We start from the raw sequence: 17,157 nt of genomic DNA on the forward strand, positions 1-17,157 counted from the left end.
TTCTAGACCGGCAGCGTATACTAGAGGGATGTGCACTGCCATTACTGTGCAATGTCTTATTTCCCTCTCCGCTTTTTCTTTAAGGCCCACCTGTTAAAACTCTGGAAAGTTATCCTTTTCCCATAAAATGGTTGTTCGTGGCACCAAGCCGAGGGTAGCATTTCTGGGGAGCACAGCTGCTGGATTGGTGAGACCAGAATGGGGCAACATCATTTCCTCAGCAGGGCAGTAACTTTCTGTAGCCATCTCAGTCTCCTCAGAGCGATGGTGTTTGGTGGCTGGTGATGCCAGGAGCCCATGCAGAGGTCTGTGGGGATGTCAGAAAGGGGCTCCAGGTGAGCTCTCACATCTGACTTCCTGGAGCCCTTCAGAGCAGTGACAGCAAGTGCAGGCATAATCTTCACGGCATGTTTGTTTGCCTGTTGTTACAGTTCCTGTTGGTGCCATGCTAGATTAATTGGTGCACAGCCCAAGTGCAAATCTTCCTGTGATTGCAGTCAGTTGTTAATGGGTCTCATTTGCCTGCATGCAACTGCTGTACATTCGTATGCAGTAACAACTGTGAACAGCACTTCAGGCACTTGAGTTTGTAGAAAAGCTCCATAGCAATGTAATATGCTGTCTGCAGCTGCTTCACCCTGCCATTAGTGTCGATGTTCATTGTGGTATGAAGCTGAGTGGGAGAATGAAGTCAGTGTTATAAAGTCAGGACAACCTGCAGTGGACCTCACATTTCTGCAACTGACCTCTCACTTGCCTTTTGCCCACAGGAGCTGTCAGAGCATGACCAGTCTGTTCAGCAGCACCATGTCTCCTGTTAAGGATGGAACATCATCTCTTCCAAGGAGGCAGAATTCCTTCACCAAACCCCCACTCCGTGCGCTCTACGACTTACTGATAGGACCTATGGAAGGAGTAAGCCTTTGGTGCTGACAAATACAGAGATTCACTTACCAAAATTCCCTGCCAGTGTGGGAAAGCAAGAATAGGCAGCTTGGGGATTGTATCTGAAGTGTGGTGGTTTTCACTTGGTCTTCCCAGAGGGTGAGATGGGCTGTGTTGGAAGGTGGAAGCCAGGGACCTTGAGCGCTGTGCTGGTGGATCACGGTGTGAATCCCACTTGTTCCATGTAGGGAACTGCTAGTTTGAAATGCAGTGTCAGAAAAAATATTCCCTTTCAAAGGATAAGGTGATAATAATATTGACAAGACATCGGTGGTTGGTGTTCACAAGGGTTCTGTGCTGGAGCAGGAGCTGCTGTGAGGGGTCTGTGCAGCCTGTCAGTGCGCTCAGGGATTGTTCTTCTCAGTGGGGTTGTTTGTGCAGAGGTGAGCACAGCCCAGCTGTGGGGATGCGTCCACTCCAGTGTGGGTTCACCCGTCACATCTGTGTTCACATGGAGTGTAATTCTGATGTGGGTATTTGCAAACCTTGGGAAGCGCAGGTGGGGCACTGATGGAGTGAAAGGACTGAGCTGATTCTCTCTCTCTGTTTTCCAGGGTTTGATGCATTCCAGTGGGCCTGTTGGCCGCCACCGCCAACTGATCCTGGTTCTGGAGGGAGAACTGTACCTCATTCCTTTTGCTCTCCTGAAGGGCAGTTCCTCCAATGAGTACCTCTATGAGCGCTTCAGCCTCATTGCAGTGCCATCCATCCAGTCGCTGAATCCCAGCTCCAAGGTCTGACATTACCTTATAAATCCTCACTCTCATAGAACCTCTCCTGTGGGGTGCAGGTTCCTATGTGTGCTAGAAAAGCAGCAGCCAGGCACAAGAACAGAAGCCCCAAATGTGCCTCCCTGTGGAGGCACTCCCAGCCCTGGTAAGAATGTTGAGCACCACAGCTGTGATGCTCTTCTTCATGCTTTAAGCTCTGCTACAGCCCTCAAAGGGACCTGGGCTAAGGCTGTTGCTTTCTGTTCTTACCTATCTGTTCACCCAAGATGTTGGGATAGAAATCCTGGCTGGGCTCAAGTGCAGGTGTTCCTTGGAATAGTTAAATGGAAGAAACTAAAGGAACACAAAGGGGTTGTTTTTGTACTTAAGACAACCAGACTCCTGTTTAGAGCCAAAGAGACAGGCTATTTCATTATCAGCACCATAGCAAACAGATCTTTGAACCCCATTTTCTCTTTCTCTCTGTAGTCCCATGCGAGGAAGAATACTCCTGCTTACTCCAGTTCTACCTCAATGGCAGCTGTCGTAGGAAATCCCAAGCTCCCTTCAGCAGTTATGGACAGGTGGCTATGGGGACCTATGCCCTCTGCAGAGGAGGAAGCATATATGGTGTCTGAGCTACTCAGCTGCCAGCCCTTAGTTGGCTGTGCTGCAACTAAAGAGAGGGTCATGAGTGCCCTCACTCAGGCAGAATGTGTCCATTTTGCAACCCATGTCTCCTGGAAACTGGCTGCTTTGGTCCTGACACCCAACACTGACAGCACTCCAGCCAGCAGCAAGAGTTCTTTTGGGAACCCCTACACAATCCCAGAATCCCTTCGGATGCAGGATGATGCCAGTGATGTGGAGAGCATCTTGGACTGCCCTCCTCTGCAGGAGTTCCTGCTTACAGCAGCTGATGTCCTGGATCTGCGGCTTCCTGTCAAATTAGTGGTTCTTGGCTCCTACCAAGAATCCAACAGCAAAGTCACTGCTGATGGAGTAATTGGTTTGACAAGAGCATTCTTGGCTGCTGGGGCTCAGTGTGTCCTAGTGTCACTCTGGCCCGTTCCTGTGGCTGCTTCCAAAATGTTTGTGCATGCCTTCTATTCCTCCCTCTTAAATGGGATGAAAGCCAGCGCAGCCCTTGGAGAAGCGATGAAAACCGTACAGAGCAGCAAGCAGTTCTCCCATCCATCCAACTGGGCAGGTAGGAAGAATCTGCTTTTGACAAGACAGGTTTCTAGTTGCTGTTGCACCAGATTGAGTTAAGCAAGGAGCAGTGCCAGCAGGTAGCTGGGAGTAGCATGTGCCCTGTGCTCTCCCAGAGTTCAGTCCTGCTGTAAAGGACTCCTGCGGCATGCTAGCACAAGTTTAGCTGCATTACAGTGTTTTTCCACTTGCTTGAACAGGAAAACACTATTGATTTAATAGAGGAGGACATGTAAGAAGCATCTAGAAGCTTTCTGGAAGTTCAGTCTATGGGAATGGGCAGGGAACTGCTCTGGGAAAAGAGTATCACTCTGCAGAGTGCAGTGAACCATTGGTCTGAGAGGGCAGAGGATATTGCTTCTGTTTTGAGCATTTTCCATAACAAAAGGAGATTGACTGTCTCTTATTCTGAATCCTGCAGGCTTCATGCTAATTGGGAGCGATATGAAGCTGAACAGCCCTTCTTCACTAGTAGGACAAGCCCTGACTGAGATTCTGCAGCACCCTAACAGAGCACGAGATGCTCTGCGTGTCCTGCTACATCTGGTAAGAGGAAGGAAACCACAGGCATGGGGAAGGGCATTGCCAGTGTAGTTGTGAGTTAATGTTACCTGTGGGTATGCACCTGTAAATTCTGAATAAGAAGAGAAATACCCTGTTGCAGCCACTCCCACTTGAATATGCACCTTCAACCCCTCTCCCTTACCATAAGGTAGTTTTCTATGAAAGCTCTGGGTCAGTGTGGGAAGACTTGGACACCTGATGAAGTGTCCAGAGCAAAAAGAGGCAAAGTAAGTGAAATCTTACATTGTATTGTGACCAGACTCTCCCCAGACCCATCTGGTTTGCTTTAGCTGTTGAAGTGGGTCTCTGCTTTAAAAACTAGATAATCATTGGGGTTAATTGTTTCTAAAGGAGACTAGCTCTGAACATTGCAGGAATGGAAATGCAGAGCAGTGTCTGCTGCCTCTTTGCATGCTTGGAAAGCAAGAGGCACTTTTATCCCCATCTGTGCCAATAGCCTGTTGTGGGGAGCAGCCAGGCTGAAGCCAAACTGCCAGATGGCTAGAATAATCTCTCATGACTTTTAATACTTGTCTTTCCAACGTATCTTCTGTGGTTCCACAAGAATGTGGCGTATCCATAGGATGAGGGAAACCTGCAAATATTGCTAGTGCTCCCAGTTGCTGGGTTTTGTGGGGATACGTCTCTGCCGGTTCCCATGTAGCTGCAGACTCTTGCCTGGTGATAAGAAGTGGCTGCGAGAGACGGGAATCTGAACATGAGATCTTTAGGGGAGAAATGCAGCTGTCAGGCTTAGGGGAAACTGTCACAGGCAAACTGGTACTTAGTTTCCTGTGGCATTACCTTCCCCAGCATCCCAGCGAGCATCGACACTCGTCACAGTGATTTTAGAGCTGTGAGCACAAAGTTACTGGAGCCTCTTTTCAAGGGCACTAACGTCCTTCTCTGTAAGATGGGCAGGTTCAGCCATGGGTTTGCTGTCTCTCAACCTGCTGTTCCTGCCTTTTCGCTGTGTAGAAAGAGGCAGTTAGCAAAAATCTCTTCTAAAATAACCTAATGCTGTATTTTCCCCAAAGGTGGAGAAATCATTGCAGCGAATCCAGAACGGGCAGCACAACTCCATGTATACCTCCCAGCAAAGTGTGGAGAATAAAGTGGGTGGCATTCCAGGCTGGCAGGCACTACTCACCGCAGTAGGATTTCGGCTGGACCCTCCAGCCAGTGGCCTCCCAGCAGCAGTGTTCTTCCCAACCTCTGACCCTGGTGACCGGCTGCAGCAGTGCAGCACCACCATACAGTCCCTCCTAGGTAAGAGCAGGCCAGCATGGGCTCTGTCCAAGCAGACATCAACCTTCCCCTGCCTTCCTGTGATGGAAGCTGTAAACCACTGATGTTTTACATCAATGAAGTATTTAGCAGGGTAAAAGTTCTGAAAGTGCTTACTGAAAATTTTGTCATAGATGGGAATCACTTACTGCTGGGTCCAGTATCTGAGAAGCATGAAGTGACTATTTCTTTCTCCCAGCTCTCAGTCAGAAAATGTATAATCAGATGCAAAGCGGGAAAACCTTTTGCTTTCTGGAAATTGCTGCTCTTCCAGAACTGGTCAGTGATGTGGGGCAGAGATTTTAGGAATTAGCTGAGTCTGTGTTCTGTTCAGGTTTGTTGCATATCTAGCACTCGAGACAGATGCTGAACAATCCCTGTTTCTGCTGATGTTTTTCAGGTTTGCCTAACCCCGCACTTCAGGCACTTTGTAAGCTTATCACAGCTTCAGAAACAGGAGAACAGCTTATCAACAGGGTGAGTTGGGAAGTTTTCCCACAGTACCAGTTTCCGAATGGTTCTTCAGAAACACACAGAATGGTTTATGCCCTGATTGATTGACCCAGAGCTCAATGAGACCTCAGGGTTGAAATTCTAAACTGACCTGTTTGTGTGAATGAAAGTCTATGTCCAGAAGAGAAAAACGCAGGTGTGTCACTGGGCTGCATGGCCTTGAGCCTCCCCATTCAGTGACAGAAGTGAAAACATGATACCTACTGCAGTGAGGGGGAAGCAAAATATGGGAAATGAGTGGCAGAACCACTAATTGCTATTTGGCCATCCTGTCTAGGGCCCGTGTTGGCTGGTCTTTCTCCACTGTAATTACCAAAGTCCCAAGGTACAGTTGACTTTGGACAATGCAAGGTCTGTCAGAAAACTTGCTGAGCCTGTGCTGCTCCTGGTGTGCACGCTCATAGCTCTCCTGATGGGATCACTGCCTTCAGGAGAAAGGCAGTGGGACTCCTCCCTGCTCCCCACAATCTCCTTCACCTTCCTCCCTCTCCCCAGCCTCTCTAGCATGCCTAACTTAACCCTTCCCTGTGCCACTAGCCTGGCTGGCTTTCCATTACATGTTTCTTACTGTCCCGATTGCTCCTCAAATGAGATTTATCTTGCTTGTTTGCCTGCTCTACTGAATGAGCACACTGCACAGAGCGAATGGGTGTAACAGCTCACCTCTCCTTTGCCCTTCCCCATGCAGAAGTGTTGTAGGGAAATTCCATGGTGGGTAGCTGGAGTTATCTCTGTAGCTTCAGAGGATTCCCCTTCATTCTGTTGTGTTGTCTCTCTGTACAACACACAAGACAAGAGCCCCAGCTTTGCTGTTACCTGCTAAGAGGCTTGTTTTTTCAACCCATGACACGGAGTCTGCTTCAAGGAAAGGGTTTCTTGTTGTGATCTGCAGTAGTGCATGAGGTATTTCTTATGGCTTGTCCTTCACGGCACTTTGCTTTCTTGCCTTGGCTCTTTCCGTCAGTGCCTGGGACTTCCGTGGTTGAGTAACAGGATTATATTTTCCTTGGTGCCACCAGGGGGAGGCCCAGAGTCGAAGGGACGTGATGAGTAGAAGAAAACATTCCGATAGATCCGAATGTGTTAGTGGTTCCTCAGCTGCCCCATGCAGTAAATGCTGGCAGGGTGTTGCTTTGGTTTTGCAGATGTTCCTCTGTAGCCCAAGCCCCAGGCAGAATTTCCTTTGCACAGAGTTATCCAACTACAGGTTGGGAGGGTGTCAGCTGAGGCCTCCCTTCCCTTGCCATTGCTGCCTTTCTTCCCCTCCTGCCTCTCAGCAGCTCAGGTGCGAGCTGCTCCAGCTCTGCCTGTCCCAGAGGAGAGGAGAGTTTGTTCAAACCCAAAACGTGGTGGCTAGTCAGGCAGTGGCTGTTGCTCACTCTTTCTCACGTGTGGATGATGGGTGTCCTACAGGAGCAGCTCTTGGCATTCGTGAAGCAGCAAGGCAGGGAGCCTGGTCTTTTGCTCTGGATAGAAAATGCTTACCTGTAGTGCAAAGCAGAAGGTAGGAACCACAGAAGAGAGAACTTCAGCACCACCACATGTGCAGGGAAAAGTTAGGGATTGCCAATAATGTATCCCAGAGAAAACAAGAGAAGAGCTTGTTTCATGTTCAGCCTTCTGCCAGAAGATGGGTTGGCCTGAGTGTGCCTGTTGGAGTTGGTTGTGATGAGCTGGGCACTCCCAGATTCCAGCTGCCTGTTCCCACGCTGTTGGACTCCTGATTCACAGCTCAAGCCACTTCCATTGCTCCCTTCTTTCTCTGGATAGAGCTTCTTGCAGTCAGGATGCTGGTTTGCATGTGGATGTGTCACTGCAGGGCTCCCGATCACAGGCACTGCATAGCACAGAATAACCTGTGTTGTTTCTTTCTTTTCTTCTCTCTTTTCCTTTCTTGTTATCTGCTGCCCGAAGGCTGTTAAAAATATGGTGGGAATGGTGAGTATTACACTGGGGGATGACACTGCCATGCAGGGTAGAATGCCTCAGTTACTGCAGACCCATTTCCCTGTGCTTCAGAGTTCCTGCTTTCAGGGCTGGAATTTGCTCCATGTCCTACTATGAAAAAAAGACCATGCAAGTTTGTGTGGGTTGTAAGAGATGGGTGGTCCTGAGGTTAGCTGGTCCCTCATTAATGACTTTCCATCCTTCCTGCCCTGACTGTGTTTTTGAATAATGTGGAATCCTGGCACCTTAATTTGTGTCAGATCTTCATAAACACATTTCTTCTCTACTTTGCTACTCCTGTCCCTTGGGCACAGTTGAGAAACGTCTTTCCTGGAGGCCATGGAGGTATTAGGAAAGTCTTCCATGGTTTCATATGACTCGTTCTGCCCAGTTAAATGCTGAGAAGGAGTTTCTTGAGACTTGCATAAGGAGTATGGCTCAGTCGTGGAATGGGCTTTAGTATATTTCTGTGAGCAGTCCCAAAGTATCTCTTTGCTTTTCTTTCACTTCACAGATGTTCCTGCTGTGCTGCTTGCTCAATTTCCACTGGCCACACCCCCGTGCCTAGCGCTCACCCCTCTTCTGTCCCTGCCTTTGCTGCTGTTAAGCTTTGTCCATTGTTGCTGTCCCTGGACTGTCCCCCTGCCAGAGCTTTTTATCTCACTGTTCTGTTAAGGAGCAGCAGCTGAGTACATGGATGTACAGGGAAAGGGATGTTTGCAGTGCATTGCCTGGGCTGTGACTGTCAGAAAAGCAGTGGTGTGATTGTATGGAATAGCTAATGTTTGTATCGTTATCTTCAGCTGCATCAAGTCCTGGTTCAACTTCAGGCAGGCGAGAAGGAGCAAGATTTCTCCTCTGCACCAATCCAGGTTTCCATCAGTGTCCAACTCTGGAGGCTACCCGGCTGTCATGAGTTCCTGGCAGCTCTAGGTAGGAGAACACTTCTTTCCATTGTTTTCTTAAAACTGTAGAACTATTGCTAGTGTCTTATACAGTGGTTTCAAGTAGTGGCGAGACTCTCAGCTTTAGATTTGTTTGTCTGGGTGCTCTTTGGTACTTGCATCTCCAGGTGTGATCCCTGCCTGCTTGGTCCATCTCAGTTCACACGCGCAGGGCTCTCTTGCTCACTGCCTTGCCAGTGGTAAGGGGCGTTCTTCTCTCATGCACCAAAACATCTCCCGAGTCAGCAGAACATGGATTTCAGGGCTGACAGCAGCTTGGTATTGTCAAGTTGGTTTAACCTGGTTTTGTTTCAGGATCCTGTTCTGCTCTTGTTCCTAACACATACTTTTGAGTTCGCTTCTGGCCTTCTGTCTGAAGTGAACTAATCATTACTTTGGCAGGGAAACCTGTGCACTCGGCAGGGGTAGGACATACCAGGGTGATTCTGTGTACCAGGGTCTACATCCTGCAGGAAAGATATATGAGAACTAAATAGCAAACTAGATTTTATTCTGGTTTGGACCTTGCTTAGAGTTAGTAAAAAGGCATTGCCAGGAAGAGACATCCAAGAAGACTGCTGGAGGAGCTTGTAGAAGCCAGGCACCATTTCTTACACGCAGCCATGCCTCCTGCAGCCCAGCCCTTGTTTGCCAAATTCCAAGGTCTGTGCTCTTCTCCAGACGCATTTCTGCGAGAAAGCTTTGGACTGATGAATGGTGGGGACATGGGGGACATTGTCCCCTGTATGTCATTCCCCAACAATTCCAAATAATTCTCATGTTAAAAAGTATGGAGTAGTGTATTTTGTCTGTCAGTTTGGACAGGAGTGATTTGTTCATGTGTATGTATTCACAGTCCAGTACTGTAAAGCTCCCAGCACCTGCTGGAGAAGTGCTAAATAGTAATAAATGGTAATAAAAACAAATCCACAAAGTGTACATTGCAGTGCAGGGTCATCATTCCAGGACACTGCAGGATCTCAGCTCTCTTTGATCCATCTGTGTTACAAATGAGATCACACTTGTTTAAGACGCTGGGTCTTTCCGAGGTGTGATTTTTCTGCTTCATGTTCCACTACAGGTTTTGACCTTTGTGAAGTTGGCCAGGAGGAGGTGATTCTGAAAACTGGGAAACAAGCTAACAGGAGGACCATGCACTTTGCCCTACAATCCTTGCTGGCACTTTTTGGTAAAGCTACTTATAGTAGTTGTTTCTCCTATATTGTCTGATGATTGATCACAGTGGCTTCTAGAGAAACCTCACACTCTTGCCTTTCGCAGAGACCACACACGTGTCCTACAGACCATGGGTCTTACAACAGCAAGTGTGGTTTTTATATGGGAAACAAGCACTAAGACTTGGCTGAGGCCAGAGCTGGGAATAGAGTCCAGCAGCTGGAGGATGTACAACTCTTGGGTTTGAGATGTGAAATGAGAATGAATTGACCGATTTCATAGCGGGTGCCTGCACTGAGGTTCCTGCCTGTGCATTTCTTGGGCCGTGCAGTTTTTTTCTCACCTAAGTAGCAGCTGGGTTTTCTGAAGTAGCACAGACTCTGAGGGTATGTTTTGTAGCATTTCCACTAACAAGTTTGGTTGGTTTTACTGTGTGTCTAGGGGCATGTTTGTACATGTTTCTTTTCTTCTATTTTAGATTCCACGGAGCTGCCTAAGCGCCTTAGCCTGGACAGTTCCTCTTCACTAGAGTCACTGGCTTCTGCTCAGTCTATTTCCAACCCCGTACCCCAGTATCAAAACCCTCCATTCTCCCCTACTTGTCCAGACAGCATTGCATCAGATGCCATTTCTGTGTATAGCCTGAGCTCCATTGCGTCTTCCATGAGTTTTGTTTCCAAGCCAGAGAGCATGGCAGATGGTGTGGGACACAGGGGACGCCAGGACTATGAGAAGCCTAAGAACACATATCCACATAGGTCTGCAGCACAGAGCCAGTTGTCACCACAAAGCAGCACTGTAGTCAGCAAAGATGAGGAAGAGTATGAAGGTTTTTCTATAATCAGCAACGAGCCTTTGGCCAGTTACCAAGAAAACATAAAACCAAGATTTTCCCCTGATCACAAACAGTCCAAAACTGGTCAGACTGGAGGCATTAAAGAGTCTGTCAACTCCAAAGGGAGCATAAGTACCCCAAATTCTCCTGTTAAAATGACTCTTATTCCCAGTCCAAATTCACCTTTCCAAAAAGTTGGGAAACTTGCGAGTTCTGATACGGGGGAATCTGACCAGTCTAGCACTGAGACTGACAGCACTGTCAAATCCCAGGAGGACAGTAATCCAAAGCTTGATCCGCAGGAGTTGGCCCAAAAAATCCTGGAGGAAACTCAGAGTCACCTCATTGCTGTTGAACGTCTTCAGAGGAGCAGCAGCCAGATAAGCAAGAGCAACAATTCTGATGATGGGGCTCCCAGCCCAGCAGGTGCCTCCGCATTCAGATCTTCAGAGACCAGCGCGTTCAGTCGGCCCATCAGCTCTAGTCAGAAGAATCAATCTTCACCTCTTGCAATGAAACCAAAGCCTCCCACAAGGAGTTCATCCCTTCAGAAAGTGAGTTCTGGCTATAATAGCCCTACAGCTTCAGAGGTGTCAAACAAAGAAGGCACAGGCCAGTACAGTGGGCAGCCATCTCCAAGTTGTGATTCACATGGGTCCTTGACTGAGCAGCCTCACTTCAAGCTCAAGTACCCCAGCTCTCCCTACAGTGCTCATATTTCTAAATCACCCAGAAATATCTCTCCGAGCTCAGGGCATCAGTCTCCGGGTGGCAGCACTCCATCTCCTGCTCTTTCTTACTCCTCAGCTGGTTCTGCTCGCTCAAGTCCAGCTGATGCCCCAGACATAGACAAGTTAAAAATGGCTGCCATTGATGAAAAAGTGCAAGCAATTCACAACTTAAAGATGTTCTGGCAAAGCACCCCCCACCACTCCCCTGGCCCACTAAAGATTCTGCGAGGGGCTCCTGGAACAATGACTTCTAAGAAAGATGTCCTCAGTTTGCTCAATTTATCTCCACGGCACAGCAAAGAAGAAAGTGTAGATAAGCTGGAACTAAAGGACCTGTCTATTGAGCAACACCTTGCTGCTTCTCCACAAAAGAACCCTCCAAATGGACACAAGCGCTCTGAAACTACCAGTGCAGCGACCCCAACTCACTCCCCGGCTCCCAGCAGCGCTCCAGGCACCACGCGCCCCGTGAGGCTGCCATCTGGGAACGGTTATAAATTCCTGTCACCAGGAAGATTTTTTCCTTCCTCCAAATGCTGAAATCTCTCGAGTACCAGCTGATGACTCACAATCTGTTCAAGTATCTGCTTCTGCCCACTTGCCTTTATCAGTACAGAACCATTATCTACAAAGCCATGGTCATACCCGCAGTTGGCAATGCACAGGAACGTGACAGATTGGCCCCGTCTGTCACTGCACAGAAACACGGGCTCTACACAGATGGGTTTTGGTTTCCCTTATCAGGACCTTGGCCAGACTCACTTGGTAACAGGTTCTATGTAGCGTTCAGTATTAGCAGCAACAGGTCCAATGAATCTAGTTGTCTGTTCATAAAACACTAGTTTTTAAGCCACGTACTTGTATTTCTTAACCTAACAGGAGGTATTACAGCTGGCTTTTTTACAGAAATTATACATATCAGGGATCAGAGAGGGAAGTGAGAGGAGGCAGAACTTCATGTGTACTACAGAGAAAGTATGCACAGGCTTCTGCCTGGAGAAGTACAAGCCATTTATTTGATTGCTTTCGAAGGCTGTCAGAGAGGACAAGGTAACATACCATATCTCTGCCAAGCTAGCCAAGCACGAGAAATTGCTGGCAGTAAAACTCCATAGCAGCATGATACTGGCAGTTCTCTTGCATCATTTAGAGGGTGGTGAAACAAAGACAAGAGCACAGAAGTGCCCCATTCTAAAACCTGCGTCTCAGGTAACTCCTTCCTGAGGGGAAACCTTTCAGGTGGTATTTTGCTGGTCGGTCTGCTCAAAAAGAAGTTTGGGGCATAGCGAGCAAGGTGAGCCTCAGCGCGAGGTGGTGCGTGTGTGTCAGAGAGATGAGCTCTGGTTTTCCTGAGTGCTCTCATCTCTGGCTCACAGCGTTATGATGGTGAAATGTTCATCTTGGCAAGTATTTGGGCAGCTCAGATGTCTTCTGTCTGCAAAGTGTACACAGGAAAGGGTTCCAGATGCTGAAGCTCAGAGCGTTATTTCCACAGTAGGCAGGAATGTGACATCAGTATATGTGACTTAGAAATCACCTGACAAATAAATCCTTTGCTGGACCTGCTAAATCATTCCCCGTAGCTCATCACGGGAGTCTGCAAACCCCTCCCTGCTGTGGAAGCCAGTTTCTTTTGGAGCAGGTACATGGGACTAAGCAGATGTGGGTGCAGTCCAAGCACGTATATGAGGCAACAGGCAGAGTGGCTGTAGGCAGAACCTGTGCACCCTCAGATCTCTGGAGAAAAGAGCACCCCGGGTGGTGTGTGAACTGAGCTTTCCTGGGCTAGGCGGTGTTTGGGTGTTGTGGGGCAAGGTGGAGATTGTTTCTTTGAAGCGGCTGTTGAACGCAGTGATGGAACCAGACTCAGAATGATACCGTACATGCACTGAAGACTGTGGGCAGGTGGTAGCATTAGCTCGGCCACCTGCACACTGAGATTGAGCAAGAATTTCACAGGCTGCGTGCTATGAAGTCGGAGCACTGGATCACCAAGGCTTTTGGGTTCTACTCTGCACTCCCAAAATTCGCTGAGTGACTGAAGCCTAATCACTTCACCTCTCCGTGCCTCGTCTTCCCTTTCTATCTAAATGGGGATAGTAATACTTACCTACCTACCTCACAGAGGTGTTGTGAGGCTTAATTAATTAGGCCCTGAGTTTTAGCTGGATCTTAAGTCAGCCTCTGGTTGTGGGACTGACCACCCGAATGGTGAGTGCAGTCAACTCTGTAAACGTGCTGGGGCACGTTGCTGACGCAGATAATTGTTGCACTTATCACGTCTGGATGCTCTTCTTGAAAATACGGATCTGATCCTTTGTGATAGGGAGCTTTGAGGAAAAGCATGATAGCAGGACAGAGGATTCAATTCTGATACCAGAATATAACACTACGTAGGCTCAGTTACTCACGGTGCATATATCAAGTGCTTGCATTGAGTATGGTCCAGAATCCACTGAGTTTGGGAGAATGTTTTCCTTTTTGCCATTGCAAGAAATTAACACAAGCACTAAAGGCAAAGAATATAGGGCTGTGTTGTTACAGTCAGCTAACAAGGGATGGGTGATCACAAAAGTGTCAGTGCAGAAGGACAAAGAGTAGTTTTTCGTTTACTCATATTATGCAATGTAGCAAAACAGTTGAGTAAATCTGTTCAGCTCCCGTGATGCAAGTTATGTGTCTGTACGTTGCATCTCTCTGTGATGGTTTGGTGCTAGATACCATCTTCTCGTCACTTGGCAGGAAAAATTAGGATAGTGGGTGCAGCGTCTGCCCCCCATGCAGTGACCCTGTGGTGGCCACCACACTGCCCAGAGCCTTCCCGTGACCTGCTCTGTTTCTAACCAGCATAACTGTTGTGAAATGACATCCCAGGAATGCCCAGGATGGAAGTGGGCAGCTTTTTGTGTACAGCAACAGCAAATACTCCCTGTAGTGCTGCATAACATGCCAGAAATAAGCCTCTCTACTTGTAGTTTTAATTCCGTAACTAAAGGATCATTTACTCTGTAGAAATTTCATGTTGCCATCCCCATGTTCCAGTGGGTTTCACACTGGCTCAGAGTTTTTAGAAAAAGGTGCATCGGGGTGGGGGGTGGGATGATTCTTCTCTGGGTTTTTAAGGAGGGGGGACCATTAGAAACAGGGACGGGTTCAGATGTAGAGGAAGTTCAGTATTTGGTGTATAAATATGGAAGGTGAGTGTCACTAGAACAAGTCCTTTGGGAAACGAGTTTCCATTGACTTGCATAGGGCACTTCCATTGGCTTGATGAGAGCCATGAAGGTGCATGCTTACTCATGGCTGGGGACACTTCCTGCACCTCGTGCCTCACTCCTCCAACCCCCGACTGAGAAACAACTCCTTTGTGAGGAAAAAAAGAGTTTAATCAGGTTTGCCCAATATGTGGAGAAATTCAGGAAATGAAATACCATGTTCTCTGTTTGGTATTAGAATTCCTTCTGTGGAGTTTAAATGCGTTTGTTGTTGTTGTATTTGTGCATGGTACAAGTGACAACACTGCTTAATACAGTGAGCAATAAGAATTAGGTGTTACCCACTTTCACACTAAACCTGCCACATGCAACCATTCCCCAAGGCCATAGAATGTATTTTGGTTTGGGTTTGCCCTGTCTGTTTTACTGTGTGAGGTAACAGATTTTTTTTATTGACTGTCTTTAGCTCCAACTAAATGGGAACAGTAACAAGCTCTGATCAAATCCACTTTAATTTGATGTTGTTGGTTACCCTGGACTCTGGCCTGGTACCGATTTTCCTTCTATTTAACCACACCTTACTTACACAAGGGAAAAGCATTGGAGGGGTGCAACAGCCACATGCATCACTTCTAGGTTTCCTTGTATTAGGTCAAACTTGTTCTGTGAACATCTCCTTCAAGTTGCAGCATAGATCCAGGCGCACAAAAGTGTCTGTGAACCTGTGAAGAGACTCTGGTAGCTGCAGGCTGGTGGTAGGTGTGGGTTTGGGTTGTGCTGCCCAGAGAGGCTGCAGAGGTGTGTGCAACACGTGGCCCCGCGGCTGCAGAACTCCTTCAGGGCGCACTGAGGACGGTGACTGTCAGCAGAGACTCTCCAAGCAGCACCCCGTTAGCACGTGCTCTCCTTGTATGCAGTGTTAGCTATGTTTGGCCTATATGGACTTTCTTTGTAAATTAAAACTGTTTCCAGACAGCATTAAACTTTTTATATTATTAAATTTACCATGTAAAAAGATTTTCATATTTTTATTGAAATTGCTAAGGCATTTGGCCTTCTTCCTTTGTGATTTCTGTGTCTATTAAAGCATGAGTTCTCTCACTGTTTCAGTCTCTTGGTCTAGGATGGTGTTGGGGAAGAACTTGCTAGAACACTGCACCCTGCCCTGACCCCAGCTGGCTGCTAGTCTGCTCCTCTGGCCTGCTCCTGAGAAGCAAAGCAGTCCGCATCGATCTGCATCCTGTGGCGAAGTAACGCAGGGCCGCTGTGCTCGGCCTCCCCTCTGGAAGTGAGCGGTCACTGAGAACTTCCTTCTCTTTTTCTGGCAGAAGGTAGAGTTCCTGTTACAAACCAGGATTGGAAATCGCTTTTCCTTTCCCTAGCAGGTCGTGGGAGTGTTGGTATTTGCTCACTGTCTGTCTTGGAGTCAGCAGCAAAAGGACATGCTGGGCTGGAAGGAGCTTCAAGGATCACTTGGTCCTTGTGTGCGGAGTTCCTGAAGCAGTGCTCTCGTGTTCTAATGCCACCATCCCCCTCAGGTGCACACAAACCTGTGTTCAGCAGGCTCAGACATTCCCATGCGGGGCTGCTGTGGAGAGCAGTGTGCGGGGAAGCACAGCACACGAGCAGAAGCCAGGCTGGTCTGAAGTGGCGTGTGGGTACGTGGGGTCTGGAATCAGCAGGAAGCAGCTACTCGGATGATACTGTTGTGTGTGGTATCAGCTAGATATAAAGAAAGAGAAGAATGGATTTGGGGAGAGCACACGGTGCAGCTGGCTGAGCAAGCAAAAGACAACTGTTGTCCATATGGGGAAGGAGCAGCCGCAGGGCCTGCGCTCAGCCGGGACTTGGGAAAACCAAATAAAGGAAAATAGGGAATGCTGGAGAACGTGGGGAAGCCAACGGAGCCCCGTCACAGTGCCCAGGCACAGCCCTGCCACTGCCCTCGCACGGCCCTCGGTGGGAGGGTCTTTTGGCAACATTGAATTTTACTGTCTGTGAGTTTCTGCTCTCCTTTAGTGGAGTTGATGTGTAAATGCATCATTAGCTCTAGCTGCTGGCAAACAGAACTTGGAGCAGATGGTTCCTAAAGGGAGCGGGTAGGCAGGGGTGAGCCTGGAAGCATGGAAAAGGATGCAATTTGGGAACATGGGAACACGGGCACTGTGTGGAGATCGCTGCTCAAACAGGAGACCGCAACTGCAGAAATCCATCAATAATTCCCCGCAGAAGAATGGAAGTGCAGTAGCTTCCCATGAATTACAATTCTGGTTTCGCTCTGGAATCCAATCCTGCAGGGAATATTGTGCTCTAGTACCCCAGAGATCCCTATGTAAAGACTTGGTGCTACCAGAGGCTCCCTGTTTGAACTCGGAGAAGCTCTCTGTATTTCCCTTCTAGGATCCAATGCCTCGAGTCAAGGTTTAGGCAGCTTCCCCTGTTTGACTGTATTAGTAGAAATGTGCTGGATGAAGGGAGCTCGGAGATGTGAAGCTCTTTCACCCCACAGCGTGTCCAGCCCCTGCCCGGCAGCCCCTCACACCGCGACACACTCGCATGGAGCCGTGCTGGCTGCCCGGTGCAACGGCACCAGCACCCCACGAGCCGACGGCAGTTTCCCTCCTCGGGGAGCAGTGTTCCGGGTTCCGCACCGGCTCGGGAGCCTCACGGGGTATGTTCTGCCCTTGGGGCTGATTCCAGCCTCTTTCCACGCCTCCAAAACCCGAGACTCGTCGGCTCTTTCCGTTTTCTGTTTGTTTTTAACGAACACCGGTGGCGCCGTGTCACCGGGGGTCAGGCGGGGCTGAGCCGGGCTCACTGTGTCGGTTTCGGGTGTCCCTATCTGCGGGTGTGAATTCTCTCAGAAGAGGGCGGCACTGACGCGGCGACCGCGGCTCCTTGAGGCTGCTGCAGCGGTGAAAGCGCCTTCCCCTCTGCGGGGCGCTCGCGATCCCGGTGCCGATCGACCGCGTCCCATTCGTGCGGCAGAGCAGGGGCAGCCCCGGGGGCGCGGGGCTGGGGCGGGACCCCGCGAGCACGGCTGCGCGCGGGACCGCGGCGCTGCGACACGGCGCTGCC

General features: G+C 48.9%; 1 protein-coding gene across 3 annotated transcripts in view; it reads left to right on the top strand.

Moving 5' to 3' along the window:
- Positions 1-15,183, top strand: part of TTC28 (tetratricopeptide repeat domain 28) — a 124,322-nt gene extending 109,139 nt beyond the window's left edge. For 2 of the 3 annotated variants that reach the window (XM_030502127.1, XM_030502130.1), the window contains 10 exons: positions 771-915; positions 1,500-1,679; positions 2,145-2,865; positions 3,289-3,413; positions 4,469-4,700; positions 5,119-5,195; positions 7,146-7,169; positions 7,982-8,111; positions 9,204-9,311; positions 9,777-15,183. In XM_030502127.1, the coding sequence (XP_030357987.1) occupies positions 771-915; positions 1,500-1,679; positions 2,145-2,865; positions 3,289-3,413; positions 4,469-4,700; positions 5,119-5,195; positions 7,146-7,169; positions 7,982-8,111; positions 9,204-9,311; positions 9,777-11,404 (3,370 nt within the window). In that variant the 3' untranslated portion in view covers positions 11,405-15,183. The remainder of the gene's footprint in view (positions 1-770; positions 916-1,499; positions 1,680-2,144; positions 2,866-3,288; positions 3,414-4,468; positions 4,701-5,118; positions 5,196-7,145; positions 7,170-7,981; positions 8,112-9,203; positions 9,312-9,776) is intronic. The other variant, XM_030502128.1, reaches the window with a different exon arrangement.
- The last annotated feature ends 1,974 nt before the right edge of the window (positions 15,184-17,157 follow it).

Source organism: Strigops habroptila, chromosome 11 (genome assembly GCF_004027225.2).
Source record: "Strigops habroptila isolate Jane chromosome 11, bStrHab1.2.pri, whole genome shotgun sequence".
Lineage (NCBI taxonomy): Eukaryota > Metazoa > Chordata > Aves > Psittaciformes > Psittacidae > Strigops > Strigops habroptila.